The sequence below is a fragment of the Chaetodon auriga genome, chromosome 15, assembly GCF_051107435.1.
Source record: "Chaetodon auriga isolate fChaAug3 chromosome 15, fChaAug3.hap1, whole genome shotgun sequence".
NCBI lineage: Eukaryota > Metazoa > Chordata > Actinopteri > Chaetodontiformes > Chaetodontidae > Chaetodon > Chaetodon auriga.
The window spans coordinates 17226989-17240000 of NC_135088.1; the positions used below are offsets into that span (position 1 = coordinate 17226989).

Below are 13012 nucleotides of genomic sequence, written 5' to 3' on the forward strand. Positions count from 1 at the left end.
AGAGGTATTATGTTCCAATTATAAAAATACATTGAGTACTAGGCATTCTGTATTATGAACTATGGTCACTAGACTATATTTAAGTAGGTTTGGCAATCCAACATGTGTTGCACAGTATGGGCCAACATTTGAAAACAGTGCTGTTTACATGTGAAACAGCAGCAGTACTGGTGACCAAACAATTTCAATACAATACAGTGTACAGCATGATGTATGGAATCACACATTTATGCTATAAAACAGTAAGAAATACATGCAGCACAAGCAGGGTAAATTATTCCCTCATCTACAATGTCTTTTTTTTTTTTAACCTCACTTTCCTTCTAGCCTTCCTTTTCTGGGTAATCAGCCAGGGCAAATATACAGTGCACAAAGAGCTGTGTGTGTGTGTGTGTGTGTGTGTGTGTGTGTGTGTGTGTGTGTGTGTGTGTGTCGTGCCTGTTTGAAAAATACTGGAAGGCAGATTGGAAACCGAGATAAGAAATGATAGGAAAATAAGTCAACTGCACTCCTTGTATTCCCAACTATTCACTAAAATGCAGATGGCATATTTTTGATGATTTCTAGGTTCCACTGGTCTTAAGTACAGGTAAGAGTGAATAATGTGTCACAGTCTTGTAGAACAAGTGCAAATTTTGCCTCCGGCCTCATCTGTAATACACCTCTGCTGAGTTCAAACAGCAGTATTGGGCTAAATTGGGCTAATCCCAGCTCAAAGGGATGCCTAAAGTTCACAAAGTGTGGGCCCTGCTTAACAAAGAAGCAGGTTAATTAAGACTCACAGTGACTCACTCTATCCCTTTTCCTGCTCGAACAATCCACTGGAGTGGCTTTAGGTAACTGCAGAAAGGAACGCAGATGAACGAGTGGCCCACAGGGGGACAACGCTCATCCATTTTTGATAAATAAAGCTTTTGAATAGTGTGACTGTATATTAAGGATGTATTTACGACCTTTCAAATAATCATGATTGCTGTGTAAAACAAAACTCAACGTGTTTCATACCACTCACACTGCGTTTTGTTCTAATGTAGGATTCTCATTAAGTGAAGTGTGAAAAAAGGTGCTAGCTGTTACACCCAAAAGGACTAATTATCAGCTGTAATGGCCAATGTGAGTCCCTGGTTTCTCCAGCAACCATCATGCAATATCACACATTCAAAGGTGACGAGGGGGGAACTAAAAACTACTGACGGAGCTTCTTGCTGTAAGGCTTGCCATGTCTATACATAAATGAACAAAATCACTCATAACACCAAATTTCAATGAGTAAATGGGCGTGCATGCTTGTGTCCTGATATATTGCTCAGATAAATATTTTTATTCTTATAACATTTATATGATGTAGTGTTAGATTTCAATCATAATTCAGTAACAGCTATTATCTGCCTGTCTATTGTCTACTCTAATTGTCTACATTGCACATGATGTGCTGTAAATCTTGCATTTCAACAACGTCATTATTGCCATATTGATAATTATTCCTCTAAAATATTCACACTTTCCTGTACATAAATATTGACCGAGGATCAATAACAAAAATTGCAACATACACCTGAGAGTGGTTTAACTTGCCAAGCACCTGAAGAAAATTCCCAGTGTCCCCACTTTAAATACAATATTACCCAAACAGGTGCAAGCAGTATGGAAGCAATTGCATGGACCTTTGTTCAGTAGAGGGAAACTACAGCACCCTATCGTGCAGACAGCTCATCCTGTTTGTTTCAATCAAGTATTTCATTCTGGGTTTGTTTGATTTGTACTTGCTTTTTTTCTTACCAAAGAAATTGGCTTTCTTATCAGAAATAGTAGACAGAATGACTCTGAATGACTGCATTTTTTTTTACTTTCTAAGTGTTGTTCGGCTTTCACCGCTTACTGTAAAATACAGCTGTTTTTTTAATTTAGCATTGCAAACATTTCATTAGCATTTGCTATAATTCTAAAGAGTGTTGACAAAGGAACGTGGAGGACAGGAGCCTGTCTCTATCAGCCCCACACGGCCTGTCATCTTTCTCTCCGCTCGTGTTGCAGCAGTGCAGAGGCTTTGGAACATTTGGCGGAAAAAGGCACTGTCCATGGTTCTGAATTTCATTGGTTCTAGACACATACAGTACATGACAACCGCTGGTTACAACTGTGGTTAAGGGTTTCGGATGTCTAAGTCTATTCCTGTCTGTTTTTTTCTCTTTTTTTTTTCTTTTTTGGGAAAAGGATTTATCATGAATTTGCTGTGAGGCAATGGATATTTTTTGCCAAACTGCCTTCAACTGTGTTTAGAGGCAGTATGTCTGTTGTACTATATTAGAGCCCGGAAACGGCATTTCAGGAATTCTGTTCCAAAGTGGGTTAATCTAAAGCAATTACAGGCCTGAAAAATTCTCCACAGACTCTTGGGAGCAGATCAAAATGTTTCTGAATTGATAGCAGAACTAGCTCCTAGTGTAGGAAACAAAACAAATATTGCTTTGCACATATAGCTGGCACATGCTTAGATAATGCTGTGATCAAATTAGAACATCTGAAACATCTGTTGGGTTTTGGCACCCACAACAAGCCATTCTAAACTATACAGCATTTAAATATCGTGATATTCAGCCTCAGGCTTTTCTCAAGGCTTGATTTACCTTAGATGGTGCAGACATTCCTATAAAATGAAAATATTCTCTGGTGAACAAATCAATTATATCCCAATTGACAAGCCAATTCATGTGTGCAATATACATTAACTAGAGTTAAAAAGGTGCAACAAACAAGGCAACATGGTACATCTAAACAGATATTAGGGCACTGACACACCCACACAATATAGTAAGCATAATACTTGTCCCTGTTATCAGTCTATGTACATTTGTGGTGAAATAGCACATCCTCTCAAATCTGCTGGTTTTGCCCATGCATTCATTTGCAAACATATTTGTCAATTAGGATCCTCTATATGGACCCTCATGACACAATGCTTCCTGCTGTTGTCTAAACCCAAACCTGACCCTGTACCGACTCTGATTCTAACTAAAACCCCAAAGACACACGCACACAGAAAGAGAGATACCTTTTACAGTTTCCAGATCAGACTGCTTCAGTTTGTTGAACACTACCTCAGATTTCCCCCAACAATAGACTGGTATTCATAAGTAAAATGCCTCTAATTTAAGCCTTGGAGAATTAGAGAGAAAGAGTGAGAATGCTGCAGACAGTTACAGAGCTAAGCTTTGAGGTACAATCCTTTAAAAAAAAAAAAAAAAAGTTTTATCAAAAATGCATATTACATTCTGTGCACTCATAATCTGTTAACACACAAGCTGTCATTTTCAGACACAATATCAAGAAGTTTAGTACAAACCTAGACACCTGACCAAGTTCCCAATGAAAAGCCATTGTCAAGTGTAGCACAGTTAATTAAAGCAAGGGCACCACTCTACATCTGTCACATCACTTGGCAGTTACTTTAATTATATATTTTGGTCAATCTGTTCTTCCTGATGTGAGAGGGGATGCCATACATGAGACAACATCTGCTGAGGTATGTCACATGAGCTTCAACATCTGTCCATGTTTTTACACAGCCTGTCAATCACTGGAGCCATGTCTCATACGCATTTATGTTATCATATTGAGAAACCACAAACATTGTCAAGAGCTGAGGGCTTACATCTGTGCCACAGTTACAATTAACACTCTTTAACTAAGCTGCAAATCTACACACAAACACAGAGATTGGCACTACACACAAATACCCAGACACACCCCGTGGCTTTCAGTCATTTTGGTCCCTTATGTTGTCCATCAAGGAGACAGTGGTGACTGTTCTCTAAACTGACTCCACCCACATAGGCTTGTGATCACCTAAGCTGTCAGCTAGCATCTGCTGAAACTACCAGCCAGCCAACTGTGAGACTGGCTCTGAAGACATCTCCACAGAAAATGTGTCACCTACACATGTTCAGAACTCAGTGGCAAATTTTCCATTTATATGTTTTTGCTAATTTTCATGTGGCAAACTTTATCTGCAAAGCCTCAGAGAATGTCAAAGTGTTTTGAATGTATGACACTGTGATTCGATATATGGAAGCGATGTCAATGTCGACTCATGTTTGATGAAAATAGATGGTATATGACCACATCAAATATTTCAATGGCAAAACGACCATTTTCAAAAACCTCTGCAGCAACATGATTAATGCATTCTTAACTCATCATTATTTGTGTGATTCACAAATATATTATTGAGTACCCAGTAAACTTCAGAGGCAGCAAGATCTATCAACTGCCAATTATGGATACACTACATTTGTTTGAGAGGGAATGCCCCTGTAGTAGGCAGTCTTTGGATGGCTCTTTGAAGTTATGTGATACTGTTTTAACCTCCTACTGACACAGGGATTTTTATCCTCATGAAGCCTGAAAGTTCAGTACAATAGTTATCGGGAAAAAGGAGATGCATTTCAATAGTCTACGTAGCTATCTTAGTAAACCAATGGGATCACAAAATACGGACATTTTGCTGTGCTGTACAGAACATTATACTGTATAAGGATAATAGCAGTCTGCCTTATCCCCCCTGAACACACACACACACACACACACACACACACACACAAATACATATCTACACTAGCCCAAGACACACATTCACACACTTGCAGATGACACAGAAACCTAGAGACACACTAGCTTTCTATCCCTAGACTCTACAATTTTTCCGTTCGTAATCCCCTCTGAGTCTATTAATATTTCTGTTTCCATGGCGATTCGAGCCTTGCCAAATGTTGTAAAGATAAAGGGAGATAAGAGCATAAGGAGCAGAGAGATAAGAGCAAGTGACCTGCAGAGATCAGAGCACTAGAGGTCAGGCAGAAGAGCAGAAGTAAGTCACTGAGAAATGGACCTTCGCTGCTCAACTCTCCTGCCAACCTGATTAAAAAAACAAAAAATGAAGGGCCATCTAAGTTTTCTATTAGTGTAACACCTGAATATATGCGTGGAGTTCATAATTTTTGCATCAACTTCTTTGTATATCCAATTTCACCCTGCAGAGCAGTTAAATGAGAATAAAATGAGTAGTATGACAGCTTGTCACAACAGTCAATATTAGGAGAAATAAGTGATATCAACCATCAAAAATTTTAGTGACAGCCAGAATTTAGGTGAATGCCATGTCATTTCATTTTAAACAAGTTAGATACATTTTAAATGGGAGCAGATGTTTGGTCTCCCCTTAATGTGTCATCGCTCACATTATGCACAGTTCTTCAGATCATGAAACTGTGAATAAGAATGAAGTGACAGTAACAAATCTACAATACATTTTTAAATATCATTTTCTATTTTATGATCTGGACTCATGGTATCACAATAGCAAAAGCCATTCAAATTATTCAAATTTGATATCATGTTATTGTCTTGGAAGTGGATCATGATATATTACCATAGCTGGCAACATAATCCCACATGAGGGTTGTTCATTCTGTAAAATGTTTTAAAAATGTTGCTACTATCCATTCCTCTAAGACAGTAGTTATATTTTGTAAGGCATAACATACCTGTTTGTTGTTGTACTTCGGTTGGCTGGTCTTGTAGCTGTAATCTGAGTACTGGTCTGAGCCGGTAGAGTTGTCATCTCCTCCTGTCCCCACAAAGGTGTTGGTGGCAGGAAGGTCCTGGACAGCCTGATGCTTCTGTGAGGCTGAGGGGGACTGGGCTTGCAGCTGGATGGAAGGTAGGGGGGAGTTGGAACGGTAGTGCCGGCCTATATCGGGGCTTCCTGGCGAATATGTTAAGGGCAGGTGTATCCTGGGGCTATCATTGACTCCATCAAGGTTGAACTTGAGACTCTTTTGAAGACTGACCTCCTCCTCTTCTCCAAGTGGTTTTGGGGACTTCTGGGGTTTTCCTTTCCTTCCTCGTTTGCCTTTGGCATTCTTTGGTGCCTGTTTGGGTGCATATAAGTCCTTTGTTTCCTTCTTGCCAGCCTGATACCCACTCTTAGTTTCTCTCTGGATGCGGTGTCGAATAAATACCACCACCAAGATCAACATGACAACACCAGCCACACCAGCAAGGCTTCCAAACAAAATATTACTTCGCTGTGCAGCAAAACCATTGTCAGGATCACCAGCAATGTCCCTGTCCAGTGGAGTGTAAAGACTGTGTCCAACTAGGGCCTCCACTAAGCTGACATTTGAAATGGTTTCATTCACATAGATGTGGACCAGGGCAGTGGCATGACGTGCAGGCTTCCCCCTGTCACTCACTCGCACCACTAGGCGATGTAGTCCACCATGTTTTCGGGTCATTTCTTTTGCTAGAGTGATCTCCCCACTGGAGGGGGAGATGCGAAATAACTGGTAAGGGTTTCCACCAGCAATACTGAAGACCAGCTCTGCATTAGGCCCACTATCCAGGTCTTCAGCTTCCACAACCTCAACATGACTGTCTGGGGAAGCGAGAGGTGACAAGCGCCTGAAGGAAGAATTGGAGGGCTTGGTGATGACAGGGTCATTGTCATTTTCATCCAGTACATTGATGGTAACACCCACATATGAAGATCTGGGTGGCTCCCCTCCATCCACTGCTTTTAGACGGAAAGTATAGCTGCTTTCTTTCTCTCTGTCAAAGGAGATGCTTGAAAGAATGGTTCCTGTTCCATTTTGAACAACAAACTTCCCTCCATCAGGCTCTACAGAGAGGTGAACACGAGAATTCTCACCTTTGTCCACATCCAGGACTGTCACCATGCCAACTGGACTGAGGGGAGGCATATTTTCCAAAACTGAAAAGCTGTAGCCACTAAGCATGAACTTTGGGTCATTGTCATTACGGTCAAGGACTTTTATGACAACAGTTGCTGTTCCTTTATGAACGGGTGACCCTTTATCTGCAGCAGTGACCCGAAACTCATAGTTTTCTTTATGCTCACGGTCAAGTGGGCTTCGGGCTCTTACTTCACCCGTATTTGGGTCAATCTCAAACAGACCTTTGATGGATGAGTCTGCCACAATATTATAGAGGAGTTCCGCATTGGTGCCGCTGTCAGCATCCAAAGCTGTAACATCCAAAACCTTCTCTCCTGGTTGGTTTTCTTCGGCAAAATCTACCTCAAACAAGGTTGGGGAGAATATTGGGGAGTTGTCATTTACATCAGTCACCTGCACCTTCAAAGAGTTTGTACTAGAGAGTGCTGGATTTCCAGAATCCACAGCCACAATCTCTACTCTGTAATCCCTAACCCTTTCGTAGTCAAGAGGAGTGGTGGTCTGTAGGAAATACTTCCTTTTGTTGTCACTGGATGAGTCGCTGGCAGGGCGGAGCTGGAAGGGTACATCTCCTGCGACCACACAAGTGACCACAGCATTTTCTCCCTCATCCTTGTCAGACACCTGCACCAAAGCAACGGCTGTTCCCACGGGCATGTCCTCTGAAATGTTAGCCACTCCTTCACTGTGTGTCACAAGGCCAATCCCACGAATCTCGACAGCTGGAGCATTGTCATTTTGGTCAGTCACCTCAATGGTTACAAATGTCTTAGAGCTTTTAGGTTGAGGACCCTTATCCCTTGCCACCACATAGAAAGACAAGCTGCTGATTTCCTCCCTGTCCAGTGATCCTTTGACATAGATAATTCCAGTGGACCGATCAATTCGTAAGAGTTTCGGCACTGGGTCTACTGCTTGGTGAAGGGTGTACTCAATTTCTCCGTTAGGGCCCATGTCCGAGTCATTTGCTTTGACCTACAACAAAATGAATTCTGTGATTAAAGGCATGATACTGTATGTGCTACAATTTGGGGGTAGAATTAAAGGAACCCAGAGTAGGATTTTCTGTACTAATCATTGGTCAATGAATAAATGAATCGGATTTCAGATCACTTCAAAGCAGAGCAAGTGAAGCTTTATTAGGGTATATTTCATCCTTGTACTTCCTCTTTTCTTTTGGTGGTTATGTTACCGCCGTTTGTTTCCCATTTCTTGTATTTCAGACAATGGGCTAGAGAAAAGGTTTACATTTAAAAACACAGAAAAAATAGTAGGGCTGCTATTTCTTTCATGACAGCCTGTGCAATTTCACATCGGTATGTAGAGAAAATCCTACACAGAGTATCTTGTGCCTACACTCCGTCATTGTATCTCTATTTCTGCAAGTATAATAGAACAACAAAAGCAATAAGCAGCTTAATTACCTGTACAAGCGTAAAATGCTAATGCTGTAATACTTCTAGTATTACTTAAAAAATGCACATTAGAACAGTCTGAATGAAACAACTTGAATGAAATTCACTTTAAAAACACATTTTATGAAGGTATGTGAATTGATGAGAAATAGGCTTGGCCTTGGTTTCTCAAGAGCTCTGGAACTAAAACATTCAGGGTTGTAAAGCTATTTCTCAATATTTTAAAGCACAATGCCAGAGTAAAAATATCTATCTTTGACTTGGATTTACACATTAACACTGAATCTGAGGAAGAAACTCTGCACAAATATGACGCACAGTCTGATTTTTCAAAAACATCTTAATAAAACAGCTGAGCACTGTGGTTTATTCGTTGCTGAATATAAAATTCAAAACAATACATCAAGCAGCACAAACAATTTTGGTTGCAATTTAACTTGCTTCAGACTGCAATTGGATTTAAAATGAAAGACTGGATTCTTAAGAGAAAGTATATTTGCATCGCAACCTTACCTGCAACACAGAGTGCCCCACTGGACTGTTTTCCGACACTTCCGCCTCATACGTGGACTTTTCAAACTTGGGAGAGTTATCATTAGCATCAGTCACAACCACTCTCAGTAAAGCACTGCTGTAGCGCTGAGGGTTTCCTCCATCCACTGCCTTGATGGTGAGGTCATAGGAATCCTTTAACTCACGATCTAGGTTGCCCAGGACAATGAGCTGTGGGAGCTTCCCCCCTCTGTCATCAGCCACCTGTAAACCAAACAGTGTTGCTGCATCTGGCCCTGCAGTTAGAGCATAATCTGCAACCCCATTCCTTTCCGAGTCCCTGTCTGTAGCTAGAGGTATGGAGAAGAGTGCCCCCATGATTGTGTTCTCAGGGACAGAGATGGTGAGCACAGAAGAGGGAAACTGTGGAGTGTTGTCATTGATGTCCTGTACCTCGATGCGTCCTTCAATGAGTCGTGGGCTTTGGTTTTGTATCAGATCAGTCACTGATACCTCAAATTCCAGGTAGCAGGGTTTACCCTTAGCCAGGGATCGACAGTCTCTCAGGGTCTCTCTGTCTATGGGAATCTCTGTGGTGAAAATGTCTCCTGTCTTTCCATCGACACGAAGGTAAGGGGCACCCACCTCCAGCTTGTAGAGATGACCCGAGTCTGGCAGGCCCTGGTCTGCTGCCAGGCTACCAATAAGAGTGTTGGGAGGCTGCTCCTCCTGGACCCGGTACAGGATGCTGCCTTCAGCAGAACCAAAGTGCAGCACCAGGACCCAAAACAGCACTACTGGTAAATTCAGTTCCATTAGGTCATCAGAAGATCTGCCTGCAGGATGAGAAAGAAAGAGATATTTGTGTCAAAATGTTTTTTTCCTTTTGGAAATCATGTCTTCAGATTCAGCAATAAAACGCCTGGTAGCTGTACAAGCTTGATACCCAATAATTATTTAACTAAGGAAAATCACAGAACTCACATCAGCATATTCTTAAGACCAGAATGATACATTTAGTCAGCAGAAAAAAAGACTGTATTCATTCTATTGTTCTATTATAACTCTGCGGCTGTAAAATGAATTATTTTTGTCAATAAGTTGTACCAAAAGCGACAGCAGGCCCAGAAGCACAATATAATAATTAGACAACAACAACAAAGGGAAAAGATGCATTCCTTTAAAAATGTAACCATAACCATATCCCAACATGTTTTTTTTTTTTTTTTTCTGTCCTACAGCTTCAAGGGCTTCAATGAATGCCTCATCTTTACAAATTTCATGTAGAAATGAATGTAGGAAGACAAAATTATATCTTGTGAGCTTACACACAAAACAAACTTGAGGGCCAGTGTGGATTGTTTCAGCTGTATAATCAAATAAAAATGTAATACCAAGTAAGATTCAGCACAGCCTGAGAGACTCATTATTTTAGTATTACACTAATAGACATTGAGTGGTGAAGCAATGTAGCTCAAAAGTAACCTACGGTATCAGACATACCCTAAAAATAAATCCTTACAAGCCCGCCAAGATATTGTCTAATGACAAAGTTGAAATGTTTGATCTATTTCATTACTGGAGAGGCCTCAACAACAAGGGCATGCATACTAAGGGCCAATCAGGCAATGAGGCTATTTCTTCCAATGCAGATTAAGCAACTTGGCCATTATCATCACATGCAGCTTGCAACAATGCACAATACAAAAATTTCCATCCACGCTCCATTGCTACTGGCTAGTTCAAACACTATAATCATTATGTTTGATTTTGAACCTTTCAACTCTGTAATTACGACCCATTATTTTAGTGTCTTCTTTGATCTGTATTCCCTCTAGCTAAAGAATTCTGACTTTTTCATGCTACAATGATTTTACACTATAATTATTTCCTGTGTGTGTGTGTGTGTGTGTGTGTGTGTGTGTGTGTGTATGGGCACGTGTGGAGTTCTATTGGTAATTGAAAAGGAAGCAGTCATTGAGGAGGCACCAAGGTCCAGTGCTCTGGCAACATCTTACTAGTTTTGTGTGACATCTACTCAGTAATCATGTAGTGTTCATTTCTATGTGTGCTTTCAGAGCAGACAGTTGTATCTATAGTTTGCTGTATTATGTTAGTGATAGTGATGCACCAGTCCAATATGCAGATTGACACTGACTGATAGAAACTGTATTCAATGGATCTGGTATTAGCCATACTAGACTAGACTGTGTCCATATTGAACACAGTCTCTTAGTCATCGTCTTAACAAAACTGGAACAATTTTCTCAACTTTCTTGAATCCTGTCATTAAAATTAGCATAAGCATTTGAAAAATATTGTGGGTACGAACATAAAAGTGATGTGTAGTCAAAGTTACCTTACATATAGAAGAATTCCAATAGGATAGGATCAGTATCCTTAGTTTGTGTGGTTGTGAGAAAGACAGAAATATAGATTAATATGTGCAAAAAGTGTTAATCTGATCTTAAATCGGGACATTCTACATCTCCTCTCATGAAACAATGTTCCAGAGAGAAGCAAAGCAAATGTGTATTAAGCTAGACAGCAAAACACAAATATACAGAAATCCAATGAGAAATCCAATTCCTTTTGAATACATTAAAATTGGAAGTGCAGGTTATTGATGCACTAATTGCTCAGTTATCGATGTGTCCCTTTCTACATTTGCAGGGCCAGCCTCTAGTCAATGTGGCGTGAATGGTGAATGTGCTTTCTGTGTGTTCATGTGCACAGGGGAAAGAAAAAAAGGCAGGCAGGAGTAAAAACATAATCAGCGGGTACACTGCAAAACACATTTCCTTTCCCTTAAACTGGTATAATTATGACAGGTCATTCTAAATCACATTGTATATGTTTCCTACAGTGTTGCTGTCCATCTTCACAGTGAACACGAGAAGCATTTTTTCTTTTTTTGCATAGTTATTTAAATAATGTGTTCATTTTGTTACAAAATGACTCTTTCTATGACCCACCAGTCTAGAATGTCATGTGATATGTGCTTATTATTATAGCCTATTTGACACTTCATCATTTTTTCTTCTCTTTTCTAAAATATTCACTGTTGAATTTGCAAAATAATTTTTACAAAATGGCCATTTAAAAATGAAAACCAGAATGTTTTGTTTAGCTGTACCATGCCCGACATTACAGCCACTTCTAGAATGAATAGGTGTGCTTTGATAGTGACATGATTGTTATGGTTGATGACACTCATGACTTAATGTCTTCCAGTTGGCCTCATGCCTGTCTTCCAGATGGCACCGTGCCTGGCGGCCACAGTGAATCGGTGTTCTTTTTTTCTTTGTTTACATTTAGATTAAAATTCATGTTGTTTATGAAATGCATGTTTTGCCATCGCTCACAGAATCTAATATCAGTTTAATATTATTGACATCATGCCTTTGGCTTTTTATCTCACATTTCTCAGCTATCTCACAGATATTTTATCAAAAGCTTGGCAGCAATCTCTTTTCCCCTCATCTCAAAGCACTGTAAGTAAGGTGGTGGTGGTGAAGGGGAACTTGTGCTGAGGTTTTTCACTGGTGGACCACTGCATGTCTCACCGAGGTTCACCACCTGAGCAGCACAATGTATAAATTAGAACTGCTGAACACAACTAGGAGTGACATTCCCTGCATCTCAGCACTTTTTCTCTGAAAACCTTGGTTATCATCTGCCATCCCAGATGGTGTGGTAGACCCATAAGACTACAAGCTGAATGAGGCAGATCGCTCTGCATAACTCAGCATAAAATCAAAGGGAGGAACAAGAAGTTAGTTCTTCCAGTGTGCTGAAATGTGTCTGTCGTATTACAATCCTGGCCAACCACTCTAAAATCTTCTGTAAGGACTGAATTCTGCAATAACAATGCCAACAAGTGGGGCAGATCAGATATTAGAACTGGACTGGCCATCGAAATCTTCAGGAAGTGTGGGGCGAGGAAAGTGAGATGCTTTTGGCAGCAAAGTAGTGGTTATCTGACAGAATCACAACAGAGACTGCTTTCATTTGTGCACTGACTACCCATTATAACTATAAAAATCGCAGAGCTACTTTGCGGTTGCTTACACCAAAGGACAGCTTAGACCTGGCTGATGCTTGGGTGACCCCTACTGTACTACAAGTTGCATGAGTGGAGTACACACTGTACTTCCTTTATGCAGCGCTATTAGGGCTCTGCACAGCCTAAAGGGCTCATACTGTAATTCCCTTAAGCGCTGTTTGCTGCAAAAAGCATCCTGCACAAATAGACAAACCAACAAACACATTGAACCAAACACTTATGGAGGTGTTTCTGAGCAACAAATATTCTGGAGAAATATCTTTCCAAACACAATCAAGGCATCC

At 40.4% G+C, this 13012-nt stretch overlaps 1 protein-coding gene across 1 annotated transcript in view; it reads right to left on the reverse strand.

Moving 5' to 3' along the window:
- The window catches only part of pcdh1a (protocadherin 1a), an 88129-nt gene that overhangs the window by 69707 nt on the left and 5410 nt on the right, over positions 1–13012 (reverse strand). Inside the window, exons 2-3 of the mRNA XM_076750605.1 lie at positions 8684–9498; positions 5544–7730 (exon numbers count right to left, since the gene is read on the reverse strand). Coding sequence (XP_076606720.1) covers positions 5544–7730; positions 8684–9478 — 2982 coding nt within the window. The 5' untranslated portion in view covers positions 9479–9498. The remainder of the gene's footprint in view (positions 1–5543; positions 7731–8683; positions 9499–13012) is intronic.